This window comes from Primulina eburnea, chromosome 11 (assembly GCF_022965805.1).
Source record: "Primulina eburnea isolate SZY01 chromosome 11, ASM2296580v1, whole genome shotgun sequence".
In the NCBI taxonomy this organism is placed as follows: domain Eukaryota; kingdom Viridiplantae; phylum Streptophyta; class Magnoliopsida; order Lamiales; family Gesneriaceae; genus Primulina; species Primulina eburnea.
This window is the reverse complement of record NC_133111.1, coordinates 2228848-2245848: the sequence shown is the minus strand read 5'-3', so window position 1 is coordinate 2245848 and position 17001 is coordinate 2228848. Positions and strand designations below refer to the sequence as shown.

General features: G+C 36.3%; 2 protein-coding genes across 3 annotated transcripts; both read right to left on the bottom strand.

Annotated features, from left to right (window-relative positions):
* Window positions 1–550: 550 nt before the first annotated feature.
* On the bottom strand, window positions 551–4699 carry LOC140805693 (leucine--tRNA ligase, cytoplasmic-like). The gene is made up of 2 exons (XM_073161965.1): window positions 4554–4699; window positions 551–3996 (listed from the first exon to the last, which is right to left on the bottom strand). Exon 2 carries the CDS (start codon window positions 3969–3971, stop codon window positions 714–716), a length of 3258 nt encoding a protein of 1085 aa, XP_073018066.1. The 5' UTR covers window positions 3972–3996; window positions 4554–4699; the 3' UTR covers window positions 551–713.
* Window positions 4700–6407: 1708 nt separating this feature from the next.
* On the bottom strand, window positions 6408–14537 carry LOC140805209 (AMP deaminase-like). 2 transcript variants are annotated; one of them, XM_073161437.1, is made up of 20 exons: window positions 13988–14534; window positions 12884–13062; window positions 12545–12725; window positions 11740–11918; window positions 11542–11593; window positions 11324–11451; window positions 11046–11225; window positions 10793–10860; window positions 10523–10665; window positions 10319–10380; window positions 9928–10041; window positions 9242–9382; window positions 8730–8882; window positions 8323–8376; window positions 8136–8246; window positions 7883–8056; window positions 7720–7800; window positions 7106–7204; window positions 6905–7026; window positions 6408–6825 (listed from the first exon to the last, which is right to left on the bottom strand). In XM_073161437.1, exons 1-19 carry the CDS (start codon window positions 14355–14357, stop codon window positions 6958–6960), a joined length of 2538 nt encoding a protein of 845 aa, XP_073017538.1. In that variant the 5' UTR covers window positions 14358–14534; the 3' UTR covers window positions 6408–6825; window positions 6905–6957. The 2 variants fall into 2 exon arrangements, with proteins under 2 accessions (XP_073017538.1, XP_073017539.1); XM_073161438.1 differs by lacking the exon at window positions 6408–6825 and having other exon boundaries at window positions 6973–7026; window positions 7883–8010; window positions 13988–14537.
* Window positions 14538–17001: the final 2464 nt, after the last annotated feature.

The window sequence follows — 17001 nt, the reverse complement described above, 5'->3', positions numbered from 1 at the left end:
TAATTTTAACATAAAAAATAATACTTTTTCATGGATCATCTAAATTGAATATCCGTCTCACGAAATTGATCCGTGAGACCGTCTAACAAGAGTTTGTGTGTAATTTATTTATCAAACGTATGTTTTAAAAAAAAAATTATCTTCTCCTTTGTTCTCACTTTTATTTTTATTCACATCCGTAGAGATTAGATTTTAGAAAATTGAAGCAAATGATTTAACATAATTCAAAGTAGAAGTAATTTAAATTAGACAAAAACTTATGTGAGACGGTCTCACGGGTATTATTTGTGAGACGGATCTCTAATTTGGGTCACCCATAAAAAAAGTATTACTTTTTATGCTAAGAGTAATATTTTTTATTTTGAATATGGGTATTGTTGACCCGTCTCACAGATTATGATCCGTGAGACGGTCTCACATGAGACCCACTCAAATTAATCAATAGGGTACTAGTGGTGAGAGTATTTTAAGAAAATTTATCATGTTTAGAAGAAAGAAGAATTAACCGGTACTTTGAAAAATTAGGAACAAAGCATATTAATTTAATAAGTAAACCCACAAAAGAAACATTTCATACCATTCAAAAAAGAATAAATATAGAAGCTTAATTCAAATACCGTAGTTCCAACTACAAATTTTCTTTTGTGAATCACAGGAAGGAACAGAAAATTACAACAAATATGGACCAACTAAAATCTGCAAAAATATTCCATCTAGTTAACAAAGATTGCGGTAGGATTTCCTGGGGAGGGTGGGTTAGAGATTAAAACGGAGGAATAATCCCCAGCCCTTGCAGTAGCATCAGCATCTGCCGCACATAAGACTTCCAAATGTTCGAGTCCCAACTGCCGCTTGATCAGTTCCGAGTTCTCCTTAAGAACATCGATTTCACCGAAAGGAAGCTTCAGATCCAACGCTTGTGCACCGACCGCCTTAGCTTCGTCTTTCTTGAACCTCAAAAAAGGCATACACAGCTTTTGGATTTGTTTAAAGTTTCCTTCTTTACCAATCTCACTTTTTTGTAATTCGGAAAGTATCTCTTGATCAGGCGCAAAGGTGGTGGTTGCTGCATCGAACTTCATCTGGAGTATGTTGAGACATACCTTTTTCCAGCCGTCATACTGTTCGTTTACAAATATCAGGCCAACTGTGGGCTTGTTCTGAACGTTTGTTGCGGGGGTCTTGGCTTTCTTGGAACCGGAGATCTGCTTCTGCAAAAGCTTTCTCATAGAAACAATCGAATCTTGCAAGTATTTGTTCGCCTTTTTGAGGGTAAGATCCGGTGAATAAGCTTCAGGCCATCCAGCTTTCACGGCATACCCATCCTTCTTCAATAGCTCCTTCCACACATATTCTGTGTAATGTGGGCAGATCGGAGTAATCAGTCGTGTTTGGACATCCATAAATCTCCATAATAAATCACGGTTCATTCCCCCTGAAGCACAAGAAAGTCTATACTCGTCCCTTGCAGCTTGAAGATCATAGAAACCACTTTTTAGAGCTTCTCGGAACATGTATTCACTATAGTTCTTCTCAGTCATCTTGGCAGCAATATTTATTTCATTGTTGAACACACGGTCTGCAAAAGTGCTGCCAGGACCACTTCTCAAAGTCGACTCAGCAGCTAGAACCTCCTCCATCCATGAGATTTCTTTTGTAAGACGTAATATCGCAGCATTAGCAGTCTCAAAGACAAAGTTGGCATCATCCATCCCATCACCGGCATCTGCAAGGGAGAACCTAGTGGCATCAGCTGAAAATTCCTCAATAGCTTCTCGAAGAGTCCTGAAATTCCCAGTTGACTTCGACATTTTCTCAGAATTCAGCATAATGTGACCGTTGCATCTGAATCCACGAGGCCAATGGTTCTTGGGCACGAGTGCTGTGTGGTTGTATATACAAAAGGTGAGATGATTTTGGATGAGATCCTTCCCAGATACTCTGAGATCGAATGGATACCAATACTCAAACTCTTCCTTCATTTTATTAAGAAGAGATGGAGATATTCCTGAGGATTTGGGATACGGTCCACCGACAAATAAGAAATCCCAAACCTCATCCGTTAGTAGTTCTGGTTTTACAGAAGACCTATCAGCCCCATACATTTCTCCTCTCTGCAACACATGTGCTACAGTATAGTATGCCATGTATAGAGTGGAATCAGACAAAGACTCAACTAAGAACTCTTCATCCCAGGGAATACGAGTTCCTAGCCCAAAATTCCGAGAACATGCCCACTGATTCAACCAGCTCAAGGTGTGCTCAAAGCCATGTCTTGCTTCTTCCGAATAAAGATTCATGCTAGCCAAACACTCCTCGGCTGCCTTTCTCCATTCTTCTTCACCGTAAGTGATGTACCACTGATCAGTCAAAGCCACAACACACTCATCCCCAGATCTTGACATGACTTTTTTTTCGGGTTCACTGTAAACCACACCTAGCTCCAACTCTAAAATCTTGTTCCTTATCAAACTTTTAGCCTCTTGAACTTTCATTCCGGTAAACTCACCCACAAGCATGGTACCCTCATAGAATCCTCCCTTGTATATAATTTTCTTGGCATCATCGAGCTTTTCTCTGTCATTCTGACTCTTAATTTTTTTGTCAATGCATATTCTCTCTGCCGACTTGTCCCCAAATTCAGGGTGGTGGATGATGGGTATGATCTCGAACGGCACAACCCATTCATCCTTCACACCGTACTTGGCTCTGAATGCTGGTTTTGCTTTCAAATCTTGGAGCGCCATGTAGTCGTCTGGAGAATCACTTGGAACACTTGTAACAATTCCAGTACCCTTGTCAGTGAGAACTGATAGCATGGGCAAAGTATATATAATTTCATTAAATGCTAAAGGGGATTTCAAAGGCAGACCAATTAGATCTTGACCAGTCAACTCTAACAAACAAGTTGGCTTCTCTTGAAAACGTGACAGCTTCTGATAAGCCAAATTCAAAGCAGCCCTTTTTGTTAAGATAAACACCTGGTTGTCATCGATTTCAAAAGCCCCGTATTTTCCATCAGGTAATACCCAACAATTGGTTTGCCCATACATAGTCTCTGGTCTCAATGTAGCAGCAGCTAGGTAGACCTTCTTTCCCTCCAAGACACTCATCTTTGAAGGGAACGGACCAATAACTTCCATTTTTATGAGAATATACTCCTGTGGGATAACACCTTCACCAGAAGCCCGATCATGGTCAGCACACGGTTGGCCATCCAAAGGTGAATATATAGTATATCTCAAGTCCTTAACAATCTTTCCCATTGCTTTCAATTTCCTCACTTGCCACCTAACAAATGAATCAAAATATGGGTTCATATCAGTCGTGATAAATGTGCGCCTCCAATCACATCCCAGCCCAAAAGCCTTTAAATCCTCTACGGCCAATGGTGGAAAAAAGGTGAGCCAGTGATATGGATTTGTGAATTTCACTATCTCCTCGTCACTCAAACCATAACTCTGCATAATCTCCCATTGGTACTTGACACCACCAGACTTCGCCACAGCTTTCGATTTCTTACCTTTAAAGTTACCACCTGGTTGAGCTTGATTCCCTTCACTTTCATTCTCTGTTTTCCCCCCAGGCTCGCCGCTTTCTTCTTCCTGAACAACAGGAAAAACTGGCGGGTTGCCAAACATTTCGATCTCCCTGGTAAGCTTATCAGCTGAAGCCTTAATTGGCATCCCAGTACAATGAAAAGCAAATGGCAAGAGCACATTTGCTCCCCTCAATCTATGGTAGGCGGCAGCAAATTCAAGCTTCGAAAGGGAAAAGGCATGACCCAAATGGAGATATCCATTCATATATGGAAATGGAAAGTTACCAAAGAACTTCTCACCTGGTTTTGGTGGTGAGTCCTTGGGATCAGCCTGAAACACATTGCCGTCATCCCACATCTTCTGTACCTGTGACTCAATTTCCAAAAGTTTATCTCTTCGAGCAAAGCTTTTTCCTGTTTCTTCGGTCATTTCGTTACCAGCTAGCCCTGAAACGCTGAGAGGAGAGAAAATAACACGTCAAATTGATGATAAATTATGGAAAGCAAAGAATACTTTAGACACGAGTACAATTTCAATACACACATAAAAGTGCTTCAACAACATAGAAATCTTAGATGTAATCTCCTTGTGATCCCCGCAATTACTAAGTGAGAAAATATTACAGTTCTTAAATGCATAAATTCTTTCCCGCTGACTAACATACATACATGCATACATTTATAACCACGAACTGCAAGTGTTAATAAAAAAGGTAAGATGTAAATTTGACAAAATTGTGTACGAGCTATTTACCACCAAAATACTGACAAAATACTAATCCTATAAACAAAAATTGATAAAAACTTACTCGGTCAAAATTGCTTCACATCTTCTGATTTACAAAAAGAAAATTAACACAATGAATCACCAAAACATATAATCTTTTATCAGTCCCCCCAGATCTACAAAAATACCGTGATTTATACAATTCTACGCCATCTATACAATAAAACACATAAATTTAAAGAACAATATAATAATTTGAAAACACGAAAGAATAACACAACATACCTTGATTTAACGAAATTTAGGAACGGAATTGGGGAGAGAAGGTTGCGCCGTTGAGTGTGAACAATGCGTCTCGAAAAAATATGAGACGCCACAGCTTAGTAGTAACAGATAAGAATGAAAGCTTAAATGTAACTCGACTCTAGGGTTTAAGGTCAGAGTACTTCCAAATTCGATTGCTCCGAAAGAAGTCGGGTCGGTTCATGTTGTGTCAGGCCGGGTTTGATTTGCTCCAACAACCCGAATAACATCAAATTTGATTCGCTTAATTAAGTTATTTGCTTCATCACTTAAAAAAGTTGATTATGAATCCATTTTATAAATTTTTGCAACTTCATATAAAAAAAAGTATAATCAATTTTTAAAAAAACACTTATAAATACTACCATAGTGATCACGGCGTTCAATTATATATTTTACTTGATTTGATTTAGAATTTTCTCTTATATCTTAAAATATTCTCTACATAAAAATTTCAAATTTTGATATTTATGAATTTCCATACTATTATATAATAGATATATGGCCACGTTAGATAAACTATTTTTGTAAGACACCAAATTTTCTTCCATATCTGTCCCAACATTTCATCACAACTTTTTTCGACATTCTCTACACTTCTGTCAATGGAGCATGTTCATCTCTCCACTACATCAATTTTTTTCTCCATCAATGACGTTGTTGTCTTATTTTAAAGGAACTAGAGTTAACAAGCTTTGAGCTTGGAAAAAGAATGGATAGAGTTGAATCAACTGTGATTGCTCTTGGTTTGGTCTTCAAGCTGATTAGGATGTTGATTCTGCTTTATACTAATTCATGGAATCTTAGAGAGACTAGAGTAGTTAAGAAGGAAGGGGTGGACAAAGAAGCTGTGCCGGATCTTTCCCGAAAGCAAGGGAAGGAAAATAATAATCTTGTAAGGAGTTTTCTTAGCTTTAAATAGGCCTTGAAGGAGTGAAAGAGAGAAGAAATAGTAAGTAGATATGGTATCAGTGCTAGACAAGATCAAATAAAGTCACTTCACTCAAAGCTAGGTAAGCAATTGAAAGAAGTCTTAGTCGAGTTCGAAGCCAGGCTTAGAAGGAAATAAAGCTCATCATTTTCCAAAAGCAGTCTAACTCAACAGTGTCTTCTCTTCCATCTAGCCTTTCCGAGGCGGTTGTACGAGCCAATGTTGTCAATAAGCTTCTTCATCGGTGACATATGTGGTCTTGGATTCCCCTGGGCGAGGTTAGCATCATTGGCAATAAGGAATTCTTCTCGTTTGATAGCAAATATATCCGTGTAAAAATAATATTTTGCATGGTTGATTTGGAATTTTAAAATAATAATTTAAATTAATTTTTTTTAAAAAAATAATAATAATTTGATTGAGTACTAAAAGATTAAAAGTTAAACAAAGAACGAATCGTCGAAAATTTTAGATGCAGCTCGATCTAATTTGTTTTAAAAAAATATATATTTGATTCAATCACATTTACGATGAAAATGTTTAACCTCCTTGAATTTAACACATCCAAACTACTCAATGTTTCATATAATAGTGTATGTGATTCGAACTGGAAATTAAATAATTAAAAATTGACCATCAAGAATCGAGCTAATTAATTATTGAAATGCGTAAAACGTGACTTGCTTTGAAATGGTCAAATTTATTTCCGTTCACCATATACTTTATTCAGGCTTGAATTTCGACGTTTCTTTTACCTATTGCATGATGGTTATCGCATTACTTAATTAGGCCTTCTGGAAATTTACAAGCCGCCAAGATTAGAATACTTCGATATATGCTTGCTCAATCAATCCATGGCAAAGGGGTAAATCGAAAAAAGATAAAAAAAAGGATTGTGATAAATATATTGAAGCACGTTAGCCCTAACATAATAACATTACAAAGAAATCCATTCATTCTACAACTCTGATAAAATATTCCTTTAAGTTAAAAGTCTACCCGTTCTTATTCTATGTTTTGCCTTTTTCCTAGTTTATATACAACTTTCAAGGTCCAACATTCACATGTTGGGCATTGGACTCCTGACTAGCAGGGTACACATTCTTGCTTGATTCACTTATTTGATATACCGGGTATATAACTCCTGTATATATTTATATACCATTTTAAGTAAAACTTTTGCTGCGGGTTGTGTTGGGGCTAGGTTCATCTCTTCTTGAGCAAGTAGACATACTAAAGCAGGATCAGAATCCATAATTCGTCACGGATGAGAGCTCTAGCTTATATTACAGCAGAAATTTCAAAGGATTGGGTCGCTGGTCCCTGTAACCACAGGAAAGGAAAAACCATGTTTGTTAAATACTCATAATTCATACAGGGTGCAAGATTAAGCCAAACACACCTTTGTATGTCATGGTATCAACACATGCTCAGAACGAAGACTAGCCAAGCTCATCATGTGTCAATAAACTGGGGAAAGTTTGCCTTGCCCAAATATACCTGGTGCATTTCCTCTTTCCAGATCTAGATAAAGTAGAATTTACAGCGTGATATTCTCCAGACTTGTTTTATTTATGATAAATCTATGAAGTGTAAGGCATACCATCTCACGGAATTCTAGTCGAATATGAGGCACATTTGTCCTGTGTATGTCATTTCCATCCGGTCCTCGTTTAAAGTACATCTTCCCAATCCAATGAGACTGAAATCATGATATTCAAGTATGAGCATTAGTAACAAAGCTCAAATACTTACGATCCTGTTACAGAATGCTTCTAGGTAGAGGATGATAAATAAAACGGTCACACTGCATCAGATTAACAAAATTGACTCAACAGACCAGATTTATAATTGAAACAAACCAAAGATATAACGCACTGATATTGGATTCATGGCCCATGGGACATCAAAAACTTTTTTGATCCCCTAAAGCAAATAGTAGAGAAAAAACTAAACTCTGACTTTATTTTCACCCTGTCCACAAAATAAAAACATATGTAGCTTATTACAAAAAAAGGCATGTGTTTCGAGTAGCTAAAACATTTCATTACCCAGCACAAAGACCTTTTATTACCATCACGTGCCTTTCATGAAAACAAAGTTATTTTATATTTAAGTTTTGACAAGAAACAATTTTCTTATAGCCAAGTGCCTACAGCCTTTGATGTGTGATCCACATCAATGCCATCAACGTCAATAATTCCCATAACTTCATACCTTCAAAGCATGTGAGAAACCGGACTGATAAACTGAATTCCGAGCGATCTCACATAAATCGCATGAACTTAACTTCCAAACCTACAATAGCAAAAGGTTATAACAAGAGTCAGATTTCATGAACAAGTATATACAAGTGGAAAACTAAGTTGGGCACACTTACAGAAGCAGCTATACTGTACTCTTCAACCAAAGGTTCTTTGGTTAAGTGGATCTGTAATGGATCATCAGTCGAGAGGGACACGTTGAGACCCCGCAAGAAGAACGTGGGAAAAGGATTTCGATGGTAGTCTAAAAATAGAGAGTTGTTGCTCAATGGAGACATCGCCAAACCAATCTGAATTATATGTCAGTTCCGACCACCAGAAACCATCATAGAATAAGATAATAGCATTTATCAATCTTAGACTTCTTACCTGGGCCAGGTAGTACAGATATTGAAGGACGGGAGATTTTCTCAGATTGATTCCGTGTGCAATATTATGAGATGTGAGAAATGTTGCCGCAAGATGATCTATATCACCAGCCTGATCACACAGTGTAAGTGATGTATACAGACCATGAAAGTAATGAACATTTAGATGGATGAAACCTGACACACACCTCTCCAGAATGGGGCCGGAACTTAATAGTTGTCATACCCTTCAACTCACGAAGCTGTTTTGACAATTAAAGTGATGTAAAAAATTTGGAAATAAGAGTACCAATAAGTTGAATTGCAGGCCATTGATCAAAGCATGGCTAGTTTAAACATTTAGGTTCGTGGTGAAACAAGTATGTGTCACATCTTACTAAGCAAAAGGGGACAAATGCATCCTCGCTAATAAGGACATTATCATTGACTGAAATATATCCTGGATAAAATGACCCTCTATAGACATTGAGTGCTCAAGCTATATAAAAATTACAGCCATGCAAGCTTGCAAGTACAAGTAAAAAAGGAACAAATTTTAACTATGACCTTTGAGACCATGGTAAGAGAGATTGTTCACAAAGTAAAAGCTCTGTACCTTGTTCAGGGTATAGAGGTTAGCATAGCAGTAGTATACATAGTACGAAAATGCAGGATTAAATATATTGGTCCACTGAGCAGGTGTAGGCATATGTTTTGTAGGCCGTCTTTCAGGTTTGCTTTCATCATCCACAAGATCCAGTCCAACAACCTGTTTAGACCAAAGGTCGTGGTAGTTTATCATAATCCCATGAAGAAATAGGTTAGCATTGTCATACTAAATTTGAACATCCGACGCTCTGCCATAAAAGTTAATTTTCAAGGGCTATTTAACCAAAAGGCCCAAGCAGTATCTAAGGTAAAGCAAAAGAAACCGCCCAGACATGAACGATACCAGTTTTTTTCCCGAAAATCACTCGTGTCCCAAAATGAACACTCGCTGCATATCGCATCCATTATATCAATAGAACCAAATTGGTGATTTGAGGTGAGCACATTTGCAATTTTAATAAATTCTGATCTATAAACATGCTTAAGAATTTGAATGAGAAGTCATATGAGGGGGATCACCTGCTTTAAAAACACATGCAACTGGGGATGTGAATCCGGATCAACAGTCACCTCAAACAAAGGCAGAAAGATGTTATCAAGGATGTTTTGAAATGAGGTGACAATCCCCATCTCCTTGTACACATTGTAGAGCCTAGGGAGCTACAAGACAAAATTTCTAAGGTGAGAATGACATCATTCACATTTCTACATGCTAAAAGATGTTCGGGCAGATAAAGCGGACAATGCCAAACGCACGAGAAAAATGTGACAATTAATTGCAAAAAAAAAATTCTTGATAAAGAAAGAGATTACACTCCAACCTACTCCATTTAATATAATTCTACATAAAGATCAGATTCCTACTTTATTTTTTCGCTCATAATACCAAGTACCTTAACCGAATTTGCATCATTATAAAGATAAACCTTTATGCATGTGCATATATTCCATTAAACTTTATCAGCATATAAATGTTCAGAGAAGAATAGTATCCTATTACTTTACAAACTTTCTGGTTAGTCGAGTGATGCTCATCTCGGATTGGTATAAATCAAGTAGACTTGTTTGAAAAGGATGTCATATTTATTCCCCATTAGATGAGTTCCTCTTACAAAATAAAACTCTATAATATAATCACTGGTGAGCGAGAATATGATACACAAACACAGAAACTATATTAAATGAATGAGGTAACAACATTTTACCTGAATCAACCAGACAACATTTTCACTATACAAATCATTATTTACAATCCAACTTGCCAGTTGATCCCACTCGCTCATTTTTCTGCCATATATTGATATTCGATATTCAGCCATCTGTTCAAGTGCAAGATAAGATCTCAGGAACAAAAGGAATATCGAAAGAAATGGCATATACAGATTATTTACTTTCTTTCCCCTGAAACATATGCTCTAGGAACTGTAAGCATAGCACAAATAAAATATATGAGAGGTGAAAAGATAAAATTTAAAATGAGTTGACAATCAAAAAGCAAATTAAAAATCCCCAACAACAGAAATAATGACACCCTAATTTCATACAAAATTGTATCAGTAACAAATAAATCCACCAAACGTTCTCCCAGATACGCACTTGATATTTACTTGCAGCCAAATCTGAGAACACTTGCTTAGTTAGCTCACCTAAGAATCGACCTGTTGAAAAAATTAAAGGTTAAATTAAATTCCATCAACAAATACAATCAACCAAAATCAAGAGGGGATGAAGCTTAAATCAGTTGGGGGGGTGGGGTGGGGGAAGCACTTGATAAGATCTTGTGACAACATCAGAGATTACCTTGGATCAGATTATCCTGCTTCAAAAAGATCTCCCTTAGTCTACTCTGACCACAGGGATTGTATTTCAAGTTAAACTTGTCGAAGCGATGAAAGGTGCTTTTATCAGCATGGACATCTAATAGATCAACATTCAGGTCGTAACTGTCAAATATATCCGAACAAGAAGTCATTTACATATTAACAATGAGTAAAAAATAAACTACATAATATTTCCACTTTTTTGAAAGCCTGTGCATCCTTTCCCTCAAGTGTAAGTCCATATCGTTACCCAGTCAAATCCAAACTCTCAAACACCTCTTTCAAAGTAAGATATGTCCCATCTCTGAAAATAACAACCTGAGACAAGGATATGAGGGTTATCCCTATGCAGCTGCATCACATTAAAATATTTAACTCATAGATTCTGTAACTTTGACTTCCATTTATGTTTTCCCCTTTCCTTCTGATCATTACAATCTCGTGATTTTGTTGTTATTAGAATGAGAGCTGGAATGAAAGGGTAATAGGAAACAACAGATTACCTCGTCTGGCTCCTTCCTCAGCTTAGACTTTATAAACCTTAAAAGATGTTTCTGGTTCATGCAAGCGGAGTGGTGGACATGTGTGTCAACTTTTCTCACATTATAAAAATCTCGATGTGGTGCGCTTTTTTGAGCCAAGAATTCTCTGTCCGCATTAAGCATCAGATGAAGGTTGAATTTCTGCTTCAAACGCATTCCAAGAATAAATCAGATGAACAATAATAAATGGACATCAAGAGTAAACATCAGACAAATTATTGAAAAAATGATAAATGAACCTGTTCTAGAAGAACTAGCCTATGGTGACAAAGTGTTCTGATATTCCCAGCAGCAATAATTTTAAGGATATGATGCAAGTCAGTGAAAAATGTGGTAGCATTGGCAACTGGATAAAGTTTCTCTTCGGCTGTGGTAATAGAGAGAGAGACAGAGAGACACATTTTATGAGGCATACTACTAATAGAAAGTTTGATCGATAAAATGTAATGCAGCTCACATTCTTTATTTGCATAAACATGAACAACTCCATCTTCCATCTGAAAATAGTGCTGCATGAATTTGAAGAACAAATCACGTGGTTGGCATTCAATTTTAATGGACGTCAGTAGCATACAAGAAACATAAAATAAAAGGAAATTTAACTTAGAAAATCAAGTATAAAAAAGCCAGAACATGAGTTCATACAGAGCCTTACATCAGATTTCCCCTCTGGAGTATGATCAAATGGGTTTGGAATTGGCTTCGGGGTATTAGGATCAGATATGATTTCCTTCTCCCAAGGAGAAACAGCTTCTCTAAAAACATAACCTCTCCTCATTTCAAGACAATTTTGAAGATTGCAGTAAACCTCTGCTTCATCAGCAGATGGTGTCTCTAACAGCAATCACAAGGAACTGAAATCAATTTCTCGCATGCATATGTCCCAAAGCTACCGTCCACACACAGCACTTTATAAAAGTAATCAAGATGAATGTGCAGAAATTATTTTCAAAACATACAACTTCTTCAGCAAATAGTTGACAATTAAAAGACAAAAGATCAAATCATATTTCAAAAACCAAATTACTATTCAATATCAAGAGTCAGAACTGCACATTTGTAACATGAATTTCAAGAAATATCAACAGATCTGAAATATTTGACACAATATTGACCAGCAATACTTCAACCGTTTGACACATGATGGTTAGAAATGAAAGTTGAATCAACAAGAAAATTTACATATGGAAAAGTACAGCCACAAACACTTGAAGACACTTGATTAACTCAGCTATGATTCAAAATGAAAAATTTGATCAGCTTTGAAGCATTGTTATATTAAATCCCATAAAAGACAAATGATAAAAGGCTTTTGTTTTTGCTTTTACTTCTGCTTCGACCGTTGTGTCAGCTAGACCCTTAGCTTGGTGAGGATTGAGAGTTATCGCAACACACCTCTCACTAGAATAACACTAAAAAATATTCAATGGAAGGTGGCATGGCATAGATAACGACAATACCTGTTGGAGAAATTCTCAATCGCACAAAAGTTTCTTGTTCTGGCTCTTTCCTCAGAATATCAGCAGCAACAGGATCGGGTTGAACTCCATGAAGGTCACCAGATACACTATGTGAGCGAATTATGCTTGATGTAGCCATTGGCATCTGTTCTCCGTTTGTATGGATATGATCTGGCAAATTCTGAAATATGCTTTCACACTCAGGGGCACAATCAACTAAATATTGAAAACTTTTCAAAAATGTGAATAGAATATCATGGTTTGCAAATGCTTTAGGAAATATCATTCTACTGCTTGTGTTTTGTGCCTGAGCATTTTTTATTTATCCATGTAGCTCACCGCACTTCCATTAGTATGAACATATGTCGTATCTAATTTAGCAGCATCAGTCAAATTATCTTCGTCGTCTGAACCTTCTATACTCTCAAATGCGCTAACACTAGCAACGGGTGATTTGGGAGAAATGGGGCGAGAATGATGGCCTGCTCTCATTGTTGAACATGCGCCACCAGATTTCCCTGAAATAAAAGAAGTTCCCAGGCTTCATTATTAATATCAATTATACGGTGAAAAAACAACAAGAAACATAAATTATGCCACCAGAGTCACTGGCAGTAGTTACTGCCATTAAAAGAAAACCAAACTCTTGCAATATTTCATAACCAAGGGAATATTCAGACAAGAACAATTTACTATCAAATTGTTATCGGAAACGTAATATCAGGTCAAGCACAAATGCGAAGCCTACACATGAGTTGAACTAGTGTACTAAACCTTATCATCAGACCTTATTCACATGGTTTGTGATGTCAACAACTCCTTAGCTACATTTTCTACATATTACACAATCATGGTAGTTTTCTGGTGTTCCTAACCAAGTGTTTGTGTAACTTTATTTTCTATGTTTGTCAAATACGGGTAAATAGGAATTTGGCATTCTCAGCCTACAGATGCCATCTAGTAATTTAACCAGCAGTTACAAAAATGCTTAATCAATTGTCAACAATTCCCCCATTCTCATTAAATTTTTCACAGCATTTCTCGGACAGGAATCATATCATGATGGTAACAGACAACGGCCTAAAACTGGCTTTCTTAAATTTAAATAAGTGAAAATGGAACGCAAGACAATGGAAAATCGGCCAATATAGTCTTTATCCATGATATGGCACCCAACAGCTTTAAGTACGATGAATTCAACCGCAACGCTTTAACAGAAATACATGCTCCAAAACTCCAGCTATCCTCCTTTCCAATTATTCATATTGAACTCAACTAATTGACTCGGTCATCTAAACAAAAGCAACCACAATGCCCAGCCAAAATTTGCATAATCCTACTATGATTTAAAATATTTGCAAATTATATGTCACACATCTATCATATTTAGAACACATAGAGTTTATAAAAACAAATCAATTACTCCTGCCGCCATTTGGATACCTTCAGGAAGCGTGTGGAGCCTCGGCAAACCCGGGGGGATATAATCAATGTGCACGGGACCGTTCCTCTTCTCCTCGACCTCTCCACCAGCACCGGAAAACGAAGCTACGTCAGGCAAAGACGCTGAACCACGGCGATAGCTCCCGCCATTGGCCTTCCGCCTCCCGTAGCTCCTCCTCGACGGATAATACTTCTTGACACGCTCCACGGCGTCCAAGCCTTCATCCGCCTCCTCTTTGTCCTTCTCTATCGCCTTCGCGAACTCCAATAGCTGATTCAAAGTTTTACGGTGCATATAATACGCCGAAACCGCCACAAACGACGCTCCAAAAAGTGCCGCCATAGCCAGATGCAGCGAATAAGCATCCATTTTCCTGTATATAAATATATATGTATGTATACAAAACACTGCTCTCAATTCTACGTACGTCAAATTTGTGTGCTTGTGGATTGTCGTGGACAGCGCCGATTAACCCTACTGCTGTGAGTGGGGGGAGCTTGCTTTGTATTACTCAGTAGGCGAGGGTCAAGGCGGGCTATTTATAGGGAAAGCTGAGAATCGGAGAAATACCACACTAATCCATATTCTTTTATTCTCCGTTTTTGCTTTTTATAATTATAATATAATAATTCAATTCCATTTGTGGATAACGTTTTCGGTGAAACGTCGAACTTGCCCCTGTAATTTAGTTAATCAAATGGAGAAGAGAAATATACATCATACAAAAGAATATGTCTATTGTGAGACGGTCTTACGAATTTTTATATATGAAACAGGTCAATTCTACCGATATTCACAATAAAAAATAATATTCTCAGCATAAAAATTAATATTTTTTCATTGATGATCCAAATAAAAAATATGTCTCAGTGTTGTCCATAAAAAAAAAAACAGAAAATTTAAATTCTCTCGTCTAAACGAAATTAGGTGCGGTGTGGGATAGATTAAGGTGAAAATGAAATTAAAAATATTGATATTACTATTAACTAAAGAATGAAAATGAAAGATTTTAAATATGTAATTCGGGGTTGTAATTTCCTTAAAACGTGAATTATGTCGCCCGAGACAACATTAAAATTGCGGCTTACTTGTACAAGTTGAACGACTTTTATATGATAATATAATATATATTATATTTTCTACCGATAATTACGTTATGGATTTACTTCTATTTTAATAGATTGACAGTGATTCTCGTAAAGAGTTTATGAAATCCTACTTATACGTGGATATTATCTTAACTTCATTTTAACGGATCTTGTAATACGTATAATTTCAAAAAAAAAAAAATAGATCATATATATGCATTGGCAAATTTTGATCTTTCATCTTATCATAGGGACAATACCCACATAGGTATGATGAAATAAACCTTTGTAAAGGTGTGACTTGTGATCTACAAAGATATTTGTGGAGACGTGCTTATTGGTTGTGGGCACAAGCCGCGTTCTAAAAAACCCGTTTAAACTTGAAGCTCGACAAAAACACTCTGCTTCGGATAAAAACGGAAAAAGCGGTTAAACTGTAGTTTGACCGAATTAAGCGTAATTAAAGTGTTTAATTAAGTTTGTTTAAACACGATTAATCGCATCTATTTATTTTAATTTTTTAAATTTTGAATGTATGTATTTTTATTTTAAGATAATAAATTAGGTTTATAATTTATATGTTTAATTTTAATTACAATTATGATTAAGCATGTCTGATAATGATTTGACAAATATTTAACGTTTTTTAATATGAACTAATTTCAAAAATAAATAAAGATTTTAATTTTGAGATTTTTCTGTTTTATAAATATGAGAATTAATGTATCAGACTTAAATTTATCATATTTATGTATTATTTTATCTATTTATTGTTTTGAGATAATTACATTTACACTAAAGATAAAAAAAAAACACTTTTTCACTCTTAAATATGTGCTAATCTCGCTTAAAGTTGAAAAGCTTGGAGCTCGACATCCGTGCTTCGGGACGCTTCACACTTTTTAGAACCTTGGGTACAAGTCAAGTTATTTGAGTTTTGGTTTTTATATGCTTCTGCTCAAATTCAATATAACATGTTATCCGAGTCCGCACATATTTCAAGTGCTTTTCAAGAATAGGAATTAATTGGCAACTAGGGATGACAATGGGCCGGGGCCGGGGCCGGGGCGGGTTTGTCATCCCCATCCCCACCCCCATACCCGTCCCAATCACCACTTTTTCGTGTTCGGGGAATCCCCAAACCCGAAACTTCAGAGATCAATTTCTCATCTCCGTCCCTATCCCCGTTTCAAAAATATTAATATGGCAAGACGACGACGAATTCAGAGATTTTCTCAAACCAAAACTTATTATTATCTATTATTATTAGAGATAATAACAATATTAATACAAATATCAATATTAATAATAATAAGGTTATTAATATTTTAAAAATAATAATATTATATTATTAATATTAATAATATAATTATTTTACTAATGATATTATTTTCGGGGCAGGTTCGGGGATTTCAAAGATGGAGATAGTAATTACATACCCGCCTCGAATTACATCGGGGATTTAAAAAAATCCCCGAACCCGAACTCAAACTCGAAAAAATCGGGGATCCCCATCTCCATTTCGGGTTTTCCCCGCGAAGCCCAAACCCGTGGAGAAAGTTGTCATCTCTATGGGCAACTAATTATCTGTACTAGGTAGAAATTTACTACCTGATACTCGACCTAATGTATTTATATCAAATCGTTCAGGTCAACGATTTTAACTATTTCATGCGGTTTTAAAATGTTCGTTAATTTTTTCGGGTTTTATCACATATCTAGACCATTCAGGTCAACGTTATACAATACATAAAATATTTATCCCCTTATAATGTGCTAAAACGTTAGCTCATCACACACACACGCGCACACACACACACACACACACACACACACACACACACACACATATATATATATATATATATATATATATATATATATATGCAACTTTCATATAAATACGAAAAACCAATATGTTTGAT